Source organism: Populus alba, chromosome 3, assembly GCF_005239225.2.
Source record: "Populus alba chromosome 3, ASM523922v2, whole genome shotgun sequence".
Classification (NCBI taxonomy): Eukaryota; Viridiplantae; Streptophyta; class Magnoliopsida; order Malpighiales; family Salicaceae; genus Populus; species Populus alba.
Genome location: NC_133286.1, coordinates 2,629,224 through 2,647,632, shown reverse-complemented (window position 1 = coordinate 2,647,632; position 18,409 = coordinate 2,629,224). Strand labels below are relative to the sequence as shown.

General features: G+C 33.5%; 1 protein-coding gene and 1 long non-coding RNA gene across 2 annotated transcripts; one reads left to right on the top strand and one right to left on the bottom strand.

The window, feature by feature from the left end:
• Window positions 1-2,199: 2,199 nt before the first annotated feature.
• Window positions 2,200-16,301, bottom strand: LOC118046100 (uncharacterized). The gene is made up of 2 exons (XM_035054871.2): window positions 16,200-16,301; window positions 2,200-3,036 (listed from the first exon to the last, which is right to left on the bottom strand). The coding sequence occupies exon 2, from the start codon at window positions 2,748-2,750 to the stop codon at window positions 2,391-2,393; it is 360 nt and encodes a 119-aa protein (XP_034910762.1). The 5' UTR covers window positions 2,751-3,036; window positions 16,200-16,301; the 3' UTR covers window positions 2,200-2,390.
• On the top strand, window positions 13,977-17,220 carry LOC118046103 (uncharacterized). The gene is made up of 3 exons (XR_004687084.2): window positions 13,977-14,274; window positions 14,398-14,467; window positions 16,779-17,220. It is a non-coding gene; the product is annotated as an uncharacterized lncRNA (long non-coding RNA).
• The last annotated feature ends 1,189 nt before the right edge of the window (window positions 17,221-18,409 follow it).

Here is an 18,409-nt window from a genome sequence, read left to right as displayed (position 1 = left end):
TTAGTACAAAAATAGAAATCATGTTGATGTTTGTCCAAAACAAACGAGTTCTGGAAATTCAGGTGATTCTTTAGAGAGGTAATCATACACCTAGAAAACCTGAAAAAAAAAAAACAAAAAACAAAAAAAAAACACCATGAATTGACTCCAAAAGCTGAATTTTATTTGAATGAATAATGAGAAATCATGTTGCATACTCACATGAAAGCAAGGCTAACCAATCTTAAGTGCATGAGTTTGAAATGAGGAAAGACCATTTTTTATAATCATTTCACAAGGCTAAAATATATCATTTGTAGTCCCCTTTTGAGCCTAGTAACATTTTTGAAAATAACCTTGGCTAGGATCACACCTCACACTGGGAGCAAGTGCGAGAGACATAAAAAAAAACCTCAATGATTGAAAGTGCCCAAGCAAAACTGGGGGGCATAAAAAAAATTCTCAATCATAAAAAATGTCCAAACAAAGTTGGGGGCATGAAGAAAAAAACCAAAAGGTCCAAAAAAATTGAGTTTCTCACAAAAATAACCAATATGATGATGCTTAGAACCAAATGAAGAAAACAAAAACAAAAAGAAAGGGCCCAAGCCCAACACTGGGGGGCACAATAGACAATTTTGGAAAGACATTCAAATGATAAAAGGTCAAGAAACAAGCACAAGTGATCCTTAGTTTTGAAATCCCTCAAACACCTTTTGAGCCTACAAATACCCTTTTCTTCATAACCAAGAGCCCAAGCCTACATTACGTGCCTAATCAAGCTCTTTCTGATCAAAGAAAGCAATCAAGATTGGTACACAATGCTTTCTCATACGAATCAAATCATTATTCATGCAAATAAAATGAATGCTTTCAAGACTAGTTCTCTATAACCCTTAAAATAAAATCTTAAACGATTTCCGACCAACCAAATATCACTTCATGTTTTTCACCAAAAGCAAAACAAAAAGTTTTCATCACTCATGAAAACCTCTCCATAGGAATCACTTGAATTTCTTTAGAATGAGTTCGCTTTGAATCGATATCAAAATGATTTCTGTGTCTGGAATAGCTTTGAAAATTCCAAAAATTCTTGGGCATGATTAGGGGGATTGGGGGGGGGGTAAAAAAATGCATGGTAGGGTGGTTGCCCAGCAATCATGGCACTCCAGGAAACCACATTCCTCTCCGGCATCTCATTAAACGACATCCTTGCCAGCTCTAGCTCACCGCTTTTAGCATACCCATCAACCATGCTCGTCCAAGAGAACACATCTCTAACTCCCATGGTATCAAAGATCCAAGAAGCCTCATTTCACATTCATGGTGATTTGCATTTCTAGTTTTACATATTCGTGAAAACTCTTCCCTAATCTCAAACGCCCCTTTTGCGAGCAAGCTGAACGAGCGGCTATCATAGTGACCTCTTCTGGCTCTACATTGCCTTCCACTGACATCGAGTCAAAAAGCTTCCAGGTCTCAACCCAACAGCTACGCTTAAAACCAATATTCTCAAATCTCATTTTTCTCATATCCTGAATATCATCAATGAGAGCAATATTCTCAAATCCTGAATATCATCAATGAGAGCATAAGCTAATTTAACTGTGAAAATCTCATTTTTCTCTAACTTCCGCACCCTTCTCGCAGCTGAATCAGAAATAGATAAATTCTTCACTGCTTCAGCAAGAAGAGACTTCAACTGCTAACACTCCCTATTTTCAGCTTCATCTATGACCCCAATAAACGGATTGAGAGATATGATTGATATATATTGTACAGCTTAGATAACATTTTTTTTAAAAAAAAAACATTATTTGTCCAAAATGGAACAAGATAAAATCTGTTCCAGTTAATTGAAATATATCAGTCATTCAAGACAAAACAAAAGGCAATTGACACCATAGGATTCGGAACAATGATCTTTGTTTCTTAGCATCACCAATGAATTTCCCATGATTTAAAAGACTATACACACACACACACACACACACACACACACATGCATGCATGCATGTAGTCTCCATGGTTTTAAATCCATTTCTTTTTTATTCTTTTCAATTTATTTATCCATCAAATCAATGGAAATTCTCATTTTCAGACACTTGAAAAGCGCACAAAATAGAAAAAATAAAAAACCAACAAAATTGAAAAACCTGGAAATGTAAAAACTTGAAGAAACTAGGAACAGCAACATTCTTCTATATATAATTAATTAAATCCATTATTGCTGAGAATTACATGCTCGTAATACATATTCAAGAAACTAAGAACAGCAACATATTTCTTTAATTCACTCAAACATAAACACATCCATAAATTTACACACAAAAAAACACCAAACTTAGGAAATTCATTCTTCTATATATATCTGGATCTGGCCGAAGATCCACGCTCCATGCAAATAATAGCTAGTTAGCTCTTGTCACATCACCCCAATCCTCCTTACCAAACAGCTTGATACTCCTCTTAGCTTCAATCCTGAACTGTGACCCCAGGTTCTGGTCATCCTCACGATGAAGAACAACCTTGTCACCAACTCTCAGTCCATAATCAGCAACAAATTTAAGCCAGCCCATAGAAAGCACTGGCTTTTCATAAACTCCATTTCTCTTCAGGCAACGAATAACTCGAAGCTCACCATAGCAATCTTTAACATTCAGATCAACATAATTATTTCCAGCAAAATCTAAATGCTCTAAGCAATGAGTTGGGAACGAGAACCGCACACGAACATCAGTATCTTTCAACACTTTGCTGAAGATCTGCATTTTTTTCTCAAGGGTCGTGAAAAGAGAGAGAAATGGTTATGTTTAAGCTATCTGCTGGATTGCTATGGTTTCTTGCAAGGGTCTTGTTATTAATTTATACTAGCTAGCTACTGTATTCACGGTAGAAAGACATCGAGCGAGAGATTTCGGAAATCTTGTTCATTTGATCGATTTCGCATGGCGTTATTTAAATCTTGGTGGATTATTTGTAGATAGAACAAGAGAAACGCAGGCTTATCAAAGACTATATGAGCCAGGAGGTACGCTCGTATTGCCTCTCGTGCACCTCGTTCGTTCTGACTTGCGAAAAGTAAACACTTGCTCAAGAACTTGCGAAGAGCATCTTCCAACTTGGTCAATGGCCAAGCACCCCATTTAATAAAAAAAACTACAAGAATAAATAAGGTATATTTTTCAATTATATTTTATGAAATGAAAATTGTTCCTCTTATTAGGCATACATGAATAATAATAAATTAAATATATTTCTCAAAAATTATATTTTAAAAGGTTTTATTTATAATTTTATCTAGGATCCGTATTCATTTTAAGTCGTTTCTGGGTCATAGAACAAGAGAAAAGCAGGCTTATCAAAGACTAAATGAGCCAGGAGGTGCACCATATTCTTGGAGGGCAAGTCAACAATATAGCAATCGCTTCTGGTATAGCAATCGCTTTCCGCAATAAAGGCGCATGTCATTAGAAACGTTGCCTCATTGGCGTGTCATTAGAAATGTTCTTCGTGCGGATCTCCAAAAGTCAATTTTATTTATAGTGAAAGTGATGGTTCTTCGCCTCTCTCTTTTTTTTCTTTTTTTTTAAGTACTATTTTAATTTTCTCTTACCAACAAAAGTCAATTGCCGGTTGATTAAAACAAGATAGTGACATGCACCCCCCCGGGGAGCGAGCAAGCTGAACAAGCTGCGAGCAGTGACCTCATTTTTTCATGTTACCCTATTAGATAAATCTAGAGTGTTTTTAAGGATTTATTATTTAAAGATATGATTTTTTTTGTTTTGAATAATTTTTTAAAAATTAAGTTTTTGCAAATCACAAGTAATTCAACTGTCCACGATAATCCACCGATAAAATATCTCTTAAATTTCTATTTCGGAGAGAGGAATTTTTATGCCTAGAATACTAGTTTTTTATTCTATGACTTATATAGTTTTTTTATCCAACATACAACACCAAAATTAAGAGGCATAGCTTACTATTTATAAAAACAATTCTAAAAAACCCTATAAATTGGAAGACATTTCAATTTGCCTCTTGAATAATTAATATCCATATATTAATTCAGGATAATTTTAGAAATTAATTTAATCGAGTCCTTTCTTGATTTTTCTAGGTCTAGAAATATAATATTTGTATTAATTGTATTGTAATCCTTAATTTCTAAAAATATATTTAATCAAGTCATACCTAATTAAATTATCCCAGTTTAATTTCTGACTAATGGTTCTTAATGCGTGTGACCCATTAGGTTCCTAATATGTTAGCCCAAATATAAATTATAATTCTAATTAAATATAATTAAATAAATCAAAAAATTTAATTTGTTATCAATTCAACAATTGATTAATTTATATATAAAGATTAGGTGCATCGTGTAATAACGTGTCATGATCCCCTAAATATTAGAGAAATCATTAGTGGTTTGACTTAACCTTTGAGTGACTAGTTTTTCAGTGTAATTAATATGATTTCATCAATAATGTTCTGATTAATTAGTTGCGAATGAAGCTGAGAAGAGAAAAAAGAAAAATCTTACCTTAATGTAGTTGCAAGTGAAGCTGAGAAGAGAAAAAAATAAATTCATAAAGTATATTAATTAAAAAAAATCTGAGAAGAGAAAAGAAAAAAAAAAAGAGAAGAAGACATACTTGAGAATGGAGGAGAAGAGGAGTTGAAGATAAAAGAGAAGAGAAAGAAAGAAAGAAAAGGATGTTGTTGTTTTTAACATAAGGGGAAGAAGAAGGAGAAGAAAAAGAAGAAGGAGAGCATGCTCGTTTGTTGTGAAATGAGGGATTCTATTTATTGGAGTATTTTACTAATGATTTTACCAACAAATAATTAATATTAATATTTCTAACTTTCATCGGTCATTTTGTCTGTAATATTTAATTTAAATTTTTAATTTAATCAAAAATATTCAGAAACCACCAAATATCACCAACGACTTTTCAATCCGTCGATAATTTTGTCTATAAAGAACAATAATTAACAATGCAATTGAGAAGTGAACAGTTCCAGTGCTCTTTGAAAAATACTGACGAAATGTTCTTTCGGTGATTTCCTTTGTAATTGACATGATGAACAATGTTAGGCAGAATTGAGCACTTTACCAATGATTTTACCAAAGGACTTTACCGATGGAATTAATTACATCGATAATTCTTTTGGTATAAATGACATGTCATCGTTTTTTTTGCTTTGTTTTAATTCTTTTTTTCCCACAGTAATTCCCTTGGTAGATACCGAGGAACTATTTTTGTCGGTAAAATTCACTGCAATTTTTCGACAGAAATATTCTGTCAGTATTTATCAATTTTTTGGTTGTGCTACACCATAATTAATAATGTGTAAAACAACATTGTATATATCACTTGTTGAAAATCTAGCAAGTGATATATTTCATCATTTTATGGACCTAAAAATCCATACTCATTTGCGTCAAGAGGTATGAGAGTCGCCACCTAGTTATTTGGTTTAGAGTCACTAGGAAACTCGGGTATACTGGTCCTATCAAAAATTCTAAGGGTAATAAATTGGTTGTGACTAGGAAAGATATTAACACCCCTAGTAAAAAGAGAAGGGTAAAAAGGTATTTTAAATTAAAATAAACCACGTGGTCATAACACAAAAGAGGAGGGGTAAAGGGATAAAATACCCTAAAACCATCTCTATGTCCCACTTTTCTTCTATGTGTCGGCGGCAAGGCACCTTGCCCTTGTTGCCAGTGTGCTTTCCAGTGACAGCCAAGGCTACCGTTGCGCCAAGCAACAACAACCAAGGTCATTGTTGCCTACATCCACGCAAGGCCCAACGTTGCTAGCAGCATCTAGCACACTTGTCGCTGCCACCCATGACAACGTGAGACATTGCTACACATACTTATTTTGTAAAAAAACCCGATTTCAAAAAATCATGAGAAAAATTGACTTTTTTGAAAAAAAATCTTCATTTCGCACATAAAATTAATTTTTAATTAACACTAATAAAAAATAAAACATGCAATCAAACAATCCTAATTTATCTAATGAAGGCTCTGTAACCACCATTGGATTTCCATAATGGCATACACATAGTAGAAACAATAAAAAAAAATTATTCGAGAGTCCATAGAATCCCTTTAGACAAATCTAGAGTTGTTTAGGGATTTATTACATGAAGATCTAAACTTCTTCGATTTTGAATAATTCTTTAAGAGTTGGGTTGTCGCAAACTAGAAGTCATTCAATTTTCTAGCTTTCAACGGCAATCCACATGAACTACTAGTGAAAAATCTCTTAAATCCTTATTTAAGAGAGAGGAATTTCTTTGCCTAGAGCACCAGCTATTTCTATTGTGACTTGTATAGTTTTTTTTTGCCTAACAGATAATAACAAAATTAAAAGGCATAGCTTACTATTTATAAAAAAAAAATCTAAAAAATCCCTATAAATTGGAAAACATTTCAATTTGTCCATTGAATAATATCCATAGTCCACATTATTGTTCTCTCTATGGATCTGTCTCTTTCATCTATTGGGGGAACATTCATTCTTGCTTGCCTATCTAAACTTTTTTTTTAAAAATATTTTTTTATTTTAAATTATTTTTTATGTGTTTTTAAATTTTTTTATGTGTGAATATTAAAATTAAATTTTTTAAAAAACATAAAAATTATTTTAATATATTTTCAAATAAAAAACATTTTAAAAAATAATTTTTACCATAATATCAAACACAACCTGAATTTTAAAAGAAAAATAAAAAGATTTATATAAGGAATGTGTAATAGCAAGATTTCAAACACTAATCAATAAACTTAACCATATATATTTAGTATACAAAAATGTAAAACTACTCACAAATTATTATTATTATTAGCTAGATTATCTGCTTTCAACAATTATTATTATTAAAACGGGCATGTCTTTAGCCTTATATATTGAACTTATGCGATTCAAAAGTCCAAAATCATCTACACATCCAAAACTACAACTTTTATGAAGGGTGTCAAGTCAGATAAATTTATTTTGAAGGTAAAAATCCAAACACAAGTTGAAAGACGAGATTAGTCTCTTTATTTGATGAGAAGACTAACAGTAGGCAGTTGTATCTTTAAAAGGAATCTGAGGGGATCAGAATGATTGTTTTCTACATCCTTTAAACTTCATATCGTTAGCCTTGATCTTATCATGAAATCTACATACTAAGATACAAAAACAGGGAAAGACCAACTAGGCAGTTGGGTTCTATTTTGCTACTGGGATTTGGAGAGAGATTATCTTGAATGCTGGAATTTTCAGAGATCATGAGCAAATAGTTCCTAATTTCAGTTTAATGAGAATATACTCCATCTCCATTAGCAAGTTGTGAGAAGTAACGTTATCATTATAATTGTCGCACCCAACATCGTGGCGGTCTTAAAAATAAATTCTCGAATTATGAAAAAAAAACAAATATCTGGCATCTTGTTCTTTTAGGGAAAAAGATCTTGTTTAAGGAGTCGCCACCTAGTATTATGGTCACTAAGAACCCTAACTGGTCAACAGAGATTCTATGGTTTAGGACTGGTTACGTAAAAGGGAAGATATTATCACCCCTTAAACGTCCTGCCTGAAGCAAGTTGCATTGCTAGTTTCGTCTTAAATTGCTAAATATTTATTAGTTTATGCTATGAAAATTTGCTTATAATATTCCTAACTCTGGCGCCAGTGAATATTCAATTACGAATAATTTCAACTCTGGTGTTGGTAAGTATTACGTAGCTATAAAATAAATTTGGATCAATATTTTTATTCCTGACTCTGGCATCAGTGAATAAACAAATAAAAATAAATTTATTTTTAGGCATGCACATATTTTTTATTTTTTATCTAAATAAAACAAAATACAACAAATAAAAATAATATAAATTTAAACCGGTATTTTTATTCTTGACTTTGACGTTAGTGAATAAACCAATAAATTTACATTATTTTTATTCGTGCATACATATTTTTTATTATTTTTATTCCTGACTCTGGCGTCAGTGAATAAAAAAATAAAAATAAATTTATTTTTATGCATGCACATATTTTTTATTTTTTAGCTAAATAAAACAAAATACAACAAATAAAAATAATATAAATTTAAACTGGTATTTTTATTCCTGACTCTGGCGTCAGTGAATAAACTAATAAATTTATATTATTTTTATTTGTGCATACACATTTTTTTTCTACCTTTTTTTTTATTTTTCTGCTTTTTATTGTTTTTTGGACGGGGCCCAGCTCAGCCCATATAAGCGGGGCTAGGCCCGGCCACTGGCCCAAGCCAGTGGCCTGGCTGGGCTGAGCAACGCGCACGCCTGTAGCTACACTGTGCAAGTGAATTAAAATTCACTTGCACAGTGCAAATGCTAATCAAACGAAATAATGCACGAAGAAGAGGTTACTGACCTGGTCTGCTGAGCGCCTTTCTCCTTCGCCCTTCTTCGTTCTTGTTATTCCTTCTGTGTGGGCACCTTTTCCACCTTGCTTATTTCTTCTGCTGCTAATGACTCGAAGCAAAAACTTTAGGCGAATGACTGAACTGGTTCTCTGTTATCTCCCCTGTTTCTGGGTTTCCCCTTTTGCTCCTTTTTGCTGTGATTTATGCCCTCTTTTCGTCTTCCAACCGTCGCCTCCCCTACTTATTTCCCCCTGTTTTCCCCTGTGTTCTGGGTTTTTATTCTCTGGCTTTTGTTTTTTCTTGCGTCTGCCCTCACGTGCTCTATCTTTCTTCTGTTTTGGGTTGATTTTTTCTTGTGCAGGGATGAAGATGAAGGCAGGGTTGATCTCTGATTCCTTTCTGCTTTTCTCCCCTTCTCTCTGTATTTTTTCTGTGTTTATGCTCTGTTTTGCTCTGCTTGTTTCCTCTCTGATTTTCGGTTCCCCTGTTCGTTGCTCCCCTTCTCTGTTTTTTTTTTTTTTCTGGATCTTCTTCCCTGTTGGTTCTGTTTTTTCACCTCTTGGTGTGCTTGCGCTCCCCCCTTTTATAGAGAAGCTTCCCCTCAACCAGTCCTCCATTTGCAGGACTGTTATGGAATCCACGAACGAGATCGTGGGCAAGAGATATGGTTCATGACCGGATTTGTTGCAGCAGATTTCCCTGTTGAACCGGCTTCATCCGCGCAAGCGTGGGAGACGATGAACAATGCTTCCAAAACGGCGCCGTTGTGTCCTTGGGCATGGCTGTTTTTCAATTTAGTCCCTAGACAGTTTAAACGTAACAATTGGGACCCTAATCAGAAATAATTGATTTCTAATTGTGCCCTTGGATTAAATTCAATTGAATCCTTGAGTTATAGCATCATTTACATAACAGTCTTGGATTTTTGGACTATTTAATTTGGTCCTTGAATTTTAATTTTCAAGCAATTTTTTTTTAAATCAGCTCTAAACTTTGGTATTTTTTCAATTACACCCCTGATTCCTTTAATTAATTAAATCAAAGTTTAATTAAATCCTCAAACTTATTAATTCTTCAATTAAACTCTTGATTTCATTAATTAAAATAATCTAAATTTTAATTAAATCAATTCTCCAATTAAACCCTTGATTTAATTAATTAAACTTCCAATCATGTTGCCCTTAACCCAAATTTTAATTCATTCTTTATTTATTTTATTTTTATTTTTATTTTTTTTCATCATCATTTTTTTTTAAAATAATAAAAATAAAAAGATTAAAAATTGGGTTATGATAATAATTGTTTCAGATTTCAAGTATTTAGTTTTTCTTGTTCAGAATTATGCTCTTGATTTTTATTTAAGCTTATTGAATTGTTTTGAGATGCATGTATGTTTTCTAGTTTCTTTCAATCCGTAATTGTTTCTAAGGATTAGAGTAAGAAGTAAAAAAATTAATTTGATTGTTGCAACTCTTATTTTAATTTATTAGGAAAGAATAAATTAAGTTAAATTGTCAAGCTTTTGAATGTTTACTTAGAATAATTTCATAGACTTTACTCCTAAGGCTACTTCCGAGTGAATGAGAATTGCTTTTAATATTAAATTCGATTGATGGTAAGAAATTGATTCGAGAGCTTTGTCTAATTATTTACTTGTAATCTCATCTATTTCCCTCAGTTTTAAAGGATATCAACTTTATTTGCTTGAAGTGAAAGAATATTAATTTTATTTCATTGATTAACAGTTTTATAGGATAGATGTGTGGACTCTTAAACTGAGTTAACAATATATCAATTTATTATATATTTTTTTAGAATTTTATTTTTTTAATTTTTTTTATTCAAATCCCTCAGTTTTTTTATTTTAGTATATTGTAGGAAAATTAAACTAAATTTCCCTTGGGTTTATCCGGGTTTTCACGATCATACTAAAAATTTATTTTATTTATGATAGTAAATACATAATTATATTCTGGAGGTTCCAAAGTCCGACCAATAACTTGATATTTTGGTTTTAACACTTTCTTACCCAATGGATATAAAATAGCCCTCTATAAGGATAAAGCAACGCTGACAAAGAAAACAGCTAAATTAAAGTAGGATATGAATTTTATAAATAAAAATATTCATATTATTATTATTATTGTAAATTTTTATTGTTCAAATATTTTCATTTTTGACGGGTACTTAAGCATTGCCCTTTACAATTACAATTTTATGTGCTTGGAATTCGAGAAATGAACGGAACTCTGTTGGGTGTTCTTGTTTTTGATACATCATAAGCTGCAGCAAATCGCTTTCTTTCTTCTAGTTCTTCCTTAGCAGGAGTTTTGTATAGCAACCACCTTTCTTCTTCGCGTTTTTCAAAGCCGAAATAACAGGCTTAATTGTATCTCGATGACACCATAAGAACAGCAGCATATGAAATTGGATGTTGCTAATCTTGTTAAAGCAGTGCACTAATGTTGTTGTTGTTTTTTTTTTTTATGTGAAGAGATTTAACTTTATAAGAAATTGTAGCAATCATGCTTGGTATTTAAAGTTTCGTCGTTTAAGTATGATTTGTATGTATCGATGTATATTCCTGTTGATAAAAAAATTCACGAGCTCATTACTAAGAATTATGCATTATTTGGACTCAAACCTAAAAGCTTATGCTTGCTTATTCATGTGCACATGAAGGTGTTGGGCGGAATCCGGTGACCGGTGATGAACTGATAATTGCTCAACGGAGGAATAAGCACACTGAGAGACAATATTTAACGTGGTTCGGCAAATCGCCTACATCCACGGGAGAGAGTCCATTTTATTAGAGTAGAGAAAGAATACAATAAATACATGGAGGAGGATCTCATCACTCAACTCCCATCTCTCTTGCTGCCTTGCAGCTGCAGGGCTGCTGCCCATGGCAGCAGCCCTTTCTCTTCTCTTTCTCTTCACTCTTTCACACACTCACGTTATTCTCCCTCTCACACTTTGGCTCTCTTTGCATGCCTCTTTTATAGGCAATAAATGGCCATCATGGAGGGGCCAACATGCCATCATTAGTGGCACTAATGGAGCTACCACTTGCTTGGTGGTGGTGGCCACTTGCTTGGTGGTGGGGTATTGCCAATAAATGGCAATATCCTAACAGAAGGAACTTCAAACATTCCATTTTAGCTAAATACATAAAGTGAATATATATTGATTATAGATGCATAAAGATTTGTGTTTTTGAATTATACAAGGTTTTACTTTTTATGATTGGTGTAGGAACTTCAAAGTTCAAACATTCCATTTAGCTAATTACTTTTTGAACTACATGGATTGCTTTGAAATTTTTGTGTGCTGCAGGTAATCTATCTTTCTTCAATTAATCTTTTATTTATCTTTAATGTATTTATTTTGCAAGGTTTATGTTTAAGAAGTTCTTATAATGGATCAATGACCAAAGTGTTAATTTTTTTCTTTTAAAAAAACAAAAAATACTTGCATCATATATATATGAATGACAACTTGGTTTAAGCTTCTTCAATTATTGCTTTCAAATATTCTAATGGAGATAATGGAGTTTATTGGGGAATACGATGTAAATTGTGTATTTTTAAATTTTGATTTTTTTAATTTTTATTAAAAAGTTTTTTTTTTTATTTTTAAATCATTTTAATATTTTAATTTCAAAAATAATGTTTTTAAAATAAAAAAAATATCATTTTAATATATTTATAAATAAAAATACTTTCATCCACAATCACTAATATAATTCTAAACCGGCCATTAGCTGTTGAACTCAACACTCCCGACAGCATTGACTTCTTCAATTATTGCTTGGAATATTGGGTGTTCTTGTTTTTGACACATGTAAAGAGGTAAGCTAAGCCTCTCTTTTAAAATCTGTCTAGCTGCTGCAGCGATGCCAAATCAGAGCTTGGTTAGCGTGCCCATGAGAGAAGCATAAACAGCGATCATGGAATTCGAGAAACAAAGATTTTCCTTCTTCATGTCATTTGAAACGTTTTTAGCTTCATGTTTATACACACACACACACATAGAATGACAAACTAACTAAAAGAAAAACTTACATTGAAAAAATATTAATATTGAGCATTAGACTATCTCAATACATAATCTGAATATCTAACTAGATTAATATCTGTATAAATAAATTTTGAAATTTAACACGAAATTATTAAGCTAAACAATAAAAAATTAAATCATAAACTTTATTCCAATTAAGATTAACAGCATCAAAAACTAATTTGTTACGGGTAATCTAAATAGACCCTAAGATGACTTTGCACTGGAATTTCCCATGTAACAAATGATTTCATTCCTGCAAGGAAAGCTAAATAGTCTTCAGCATACACCCATCATACACAATCCATTGCATAATCATAACTAATAATTCTTCTACAGGCAAGAAATTTTCTGGAACTCAGACTACCCTGTAACAACAACCACAAAAACATCTCAATTTTTTAGGAGGAAATATACTTGCTAGATTTAAGTATCAAAATTCTCATATCCTGGATGCTGAATATCATCAATGAGAGCACAAGCTGATTTAACAGTAAAAATCTCAGCTGAATAAAAAATAGATAAATTCCTCTCTGCTTCAGGTTTTGATGACTCCAAACGCTGACACTCCCTAGTCTCAGCTTCATGCATGACCCCACATTTAGCAATACATGTCAATGAACGCGTTTGCTATGATCACACTGATTCGTTGTGTTTTGTAACGATGGTGTAGTTTCAATGGATTCACTGACCAAATTCCAAGCAATCCAAATGACCACAAGCAGAGAGCACACGAACTAATGCTCTCCAATTGAACAAACGCAGCCTCCAGCAATCATGGCACTCCAGGAAACCACATTCCTCTCCGGCATCTCATTAAACGACATCCTTGCCAGCTCTAGCTCTCCGCTTTTAGCATACCCATTAACCATGCTCGTCCAAGAGAACACATCTCTAACTCCCATACTCGTCCAAGCAGCCACATTTCACATACATTGTGATTTACATTTCTAGTTTTACATATTCGTGAAAACTCTTCCCTTCTGCGAGCAAGCTGAACGACCTCTTCTGGCTCCACATTGCCCTCCACTGACATCGAGTCAAAAAGCTTCCAGGTCTCAACCCAACAGTTACGCTTAGAGTACCCATCAGTCATAGACAGAAAGTCCATCTCTAACAGGAATTCCATCAAACAAGTGTCAAGCAAAACCCAAACAACCACGCAGGTCATAAAAACGAGCCAACCCATCTTGAAACAACATAGCAGAAACAAAACCCATCTTTCGAATACCACAATGAACTGATTTCCCTCCTAAAACTCTCAAGCTCCTACAGTCCATTTCAGCGCCATTCTGAAGCATTTGGCAGGAAAACAAGAAGCCACTACGGCCCATTTTGGCTTTAGAGTAGCCTCTAATCATGGTATTCCAAATATGGTTTTGTATCTGCGAAAACAGAAGACGATCACGATTTATACCTGCAGTGTGAGAGAGGGCAAAAGGCCAAGGCAAGACAAAGCTTGGGGGGTAGATTAGCCAGACTATAAAGGAGAAGGACTTATTTGTAGTTGTTCCAAGATTGTGAGTCAAAATAATACCGCTTCTTTTCCTTCAAACGCAATCTCGTCCTACGTTCCAGGGAATCTTTTTACCTAATCTCTTAATATATATTTGAATGGCATCTTGGCTTAAGCTCCTTCAATTATTGCTTTCGAGTATTCTCATGGTATTGCTCTTTGTTTTTGAGGATCCAATTAATAAGCAAATCATGGAGACTTGGCTGTTGACCTCAACACTCTCGTCTGCTTTGACTCCTTCAATATCTTGGATGTGAACCAGGCTTGGAATATTGGGTGTTCTTGTTTTTGATACATGTAAAGAGGTAAGCTAAGCATCTCTTTCAAGATCTCTCTAGCTGCTGCAGCGATGCCAAATCGCTATCTTTCTTCAAGTTCCTTAGCAGGAGTATTGTATAGCAACCAACTTTCTTTGCGTTTTGCTCCAGGTTTGGGCCAATTTTGATGCCTTCTGTGAATCCCTCCATCTGGGCTTATCAAAAGAGGAGGAGGAAAGAAGTAAGTTTCTCTTCTCAGTTACATGTTTCAATTCAATACTGAGCTAGTTTTCTTGATGCTTCAAACTTCTTTACAAAAGAAAAATAAAGAAAAGAAAACTGTCCTCTGATGTGAATGAGTAAGCAAACTTCACATAAACTAGGAAGGAAAGGGGAAGTTGGAATCTTGAGTTCACAGGCTAATGGTGGAGTCCATGTTACAATTGCTTTGTTTAAACAAATCTGTTCCAGTTAGTGTTCTGTTTTTCCATGTTCTAGTTTCATAGCGTTTTGACATATGGTTTCAAACCGTTTATAATTCAAAATATTAATTTAATAAGTATAATTTCAATGTATAACCACAATTTAAATTATGTAATTTAAATTTTAAACAAAGTTTGGTATAAAGGTTGGGTTTGAATGGGTATGACCTCATCAATTTGATAAATCCAAAGACAACCTGGAATCCTGGATTATTAGTAATAATATAATTGGCCTAAAATCATTCAAGACAACAACATATTAGATCGATACAAGTCAACCTGAGATAATTTTTGTCCAGAATAATACTAAAAAGTTCCAGCTGAAATTTAAACATGATTTATGGAATGGACTGAGATTTTAAACAAGATAAAATCTGCTCAAGTTAATTTATTCTGTTTTTTAAATTAAAATATATCAGTTATTCAAGACAAAACAGAAGGCAATTGACACCATAGGATTTGAAACAATGATCTTTGTTTCTTAGCATCACCAATGAATTTCCCATGATTTAAAAGACTACACACACACTTTTTTATTCTTTTCAATTTATTTATCCATCAAATCAATGGAAATTCTTATTTTCAGACACTTAAAAAGCGCACAAAATAGAAAAAACAAAAAAACCAACAAAATTGAAAAACCTGGAAATGTAAAAAACTTGAGAATTACATGCACGTAATACATATTCAAGAAACCAAGAACAGCAACATATTTATTTAATTAGACTCAAACACTCAAACATACATAAATTTACACACAAAAAAACACCAAACTTAGGAAATTCATTCTTCTATATATATCTGGATATGGCCGAACATCCACGCTCCATGCAAATAATAGCTAGTTAGCTCTTGTCACTTCAACCCAAACCTCCTCACCAAACAGCTTCAAACTACTCCTCCTTTTAGCTTCAATCCTGAACTGTGACCCCAGGTTATGGTCATCCTCACGATGAAGAACAACCACGTCACCAACTGTCAGTTCATAATATTTAACAAATTGACGCCAGCCCTTAGAAAGCACTGGCTTGTCATAATCTCCATCTCTCTTCAGGCAACGAATAACTCGAAGCTCGCCACAGCTATCTTTAACACGCAAATCAACATAATTATTTCCAGCAAAATCTAAATGCTGCAAGCATTGAGCTGGGAACGAGAACCGAAAACGAACATCAGTATCTGTCATCACTTTGCTGAAGATCTGCATTTTTTTTCTCAAGGGTCGTAAAAAGAGAGAGAAATGGTTATGTTTAAGCTATCTGCTGGATTGATATGGTTGCTTGCTCCGAGCTTGTTAATTTATACTAGTTAGCTACTGTATTCACGGTAGAAAGACATCGAGCGAGAGATTTCGGAAATCTTGTTCATTTGATCGATTTCGCATGGCGTTATTTAAATCTTGGTGGATTATTTGTAGATAGAACAAGAGAAACGCAAGCTTATCAAAGACTAAATGAGCCAGGAGGTACGCTCGTATGGCCTCTCGTGCACCTCGTTCGTTCTAACTTGCGAAAACCAAACACTTGCTGAAGATCTTGCATGCTTGTCGAAGTGCTTAGTGAACAAGAGCATTTTGGGCAACTTGGACACTGGCCAAGGACCCATTTAATAAAAAACTACAAGAATAAATAAGGTTTATTCTTCAATTATATTTTATGAAATGAAAATTGTCCTCTTATTAGACATACATGAATAATAATAAAATATATTTTCTTAAAAATTATATTTTAAAAGGTTTCATTTATAATTTTATCTAGGTTCCCTATTTATTATAAGTCATAAGTCGGTTCTGGGTCATGGTCATGAACTTGGGATAATGTCCCCTCTTAAGAGATGAGGCTTTCACTCCTCACTTTACTTATCTTGGATCAGTATAATATTGAGCATTAACAAAAAAAATAAAAAATAATTACATGTTAATTTATGGAGTTATTAATCATGCTCAATAACTTAAATATGAAAACGGAGATTTATATAATACATTGCATAAGATTTGTTATCAGTTAATTGTATTTTACCATTATTATTGGCTCTTGTGATTTTAGATAAAGCTGGTTCTTGATCTTGCAGGCATGCGTTTTCTTGAGATTTCTGCGAGGTTTTTGTTCGAATAAGCAACAAGGTGCGCGATATTGTTGAAGGGCAAATCCTTCCATGCGTGTCCAAAATTCGAAGTCGTTTTCAATTCAAGGTCCACGATATATTTTTTATAATGTAATAATGCTAGAATTACGCTCGATCTCCTCAGCATGCATCGAGTAATCGCGTTTGGATTTCGAGTTCGAGTGATTTGAAATGCTCGGTGTCTGTGTTGTGTGCATGTAGCCCAAAGAATAAATAGTGTTTGTGTCATCGACCGAGAGCGTCAGCACTGTGGGCGTGCAATGACGTTTCTACTCGGAGGAGGCTATGTGCTTTGTTTTTGACGGGCAGCTTCATTTTTGTACTTAAGCATTGCCCTTTACAATTACAATTTTATGTGCTTGAAATTCGAGCCTTCATTTTGCCGCAACCAACTTTCTTCTTCGCGCTTTTCAGAGCCGCAATAATAGACTTAAATCCGCGTGTCATTAGAAACGTTGCCTCATTGGCATGTCATTAGAAATGTTCTTCGTGCGGATCACCAAAAGTTAATTTTTTTTATAGTTGGTTCTTCGCCTCTCTTTTTTTTTTTTTTTTTTTTTTTTTTTTTTAAGTACTATTTTAATTTTCTTTTACCAACAAAAGTTAATTGCCGGTTGATTAAAAAAATATAGTGATATGCACCCCCGGGGAGCGAGCAAGCTGAACAAGCTGCAAGCAGCGACCTCATTTTTTCATGTTACCCTATTAGACCAAGCTAGAGTGTTTTTAAGGATTTATTATTTAAAGATATTATTTTTTTTGATTTTAAATAATTCTTTAAAAGTAAGGTTATCGTAAATCAGAAGTCATTCAATTGTCAAACTTCCAACGGTAATCTACACAAACCATCAGTGAAAAATCTCTTAAATCCCTATTAGAAGAGAGGAATTTCTAAAATCCTAGTGAACAGTTACATGATTTTACTGACGGAATTAATTTCGTCGGTAATTCTATTGGTATAAATGACATGTTATTGTTTTTTTTGCTTTGTTTTAATTTTTTTTTCCCACCGTAATTCTCTTGGTAGATACCAAGGGAATATTTCCGTCGGTAAAATTCACTGTAATTTTTTGACAGAAATATTTTGTCAGTATTTCCATTTGTATTTATCAATTTTCTGGTAGTGCTACACCATAATTAATAACGTGAAAAACAACATTGTATATGTCACTTGCTGAAAATCTAGCAAGTGATATATTTCATCATTTTATGGACCTAAAAATCATACTCATTTGTGTCAAGAGGTATGAGAGTCGCCACCTAATTGTTTGATTTAAAGTCACTAGGAAACCTGGGTATACTGGTCTTATCAGAAATTCTAAGGGTATGCAACTGGTTGTGGCTAGAGAAGATATTGGCATCCCTGGTATAAAGAGGATGGTAAAAGGGTATTTTAAATTAAAATAAAGCATATGGTCATAGCATAAAAAGGGAGGGGTAAATGGGTAAAATACCCTAAAACCATCTCTATATCCCACTTTTCTTCTATATGCCGCCGGTAAGGCACCTTGCCCTTGCTGCCAACGTGCTTTCCATGATAGCCAAGGCTACCGTTTCACCAAGCAACAACAACTAAG

Bases quoted from the DNA above. Each gene is read 5' to 3' on its own strand.
- LOC118046100 (XM_035054871.2), bottom strand. From the start codon at position 2,750: ATGCAGATCTTCAGCAAAGTGTTGAAAGATACTGATGTTCGTGTGCGG.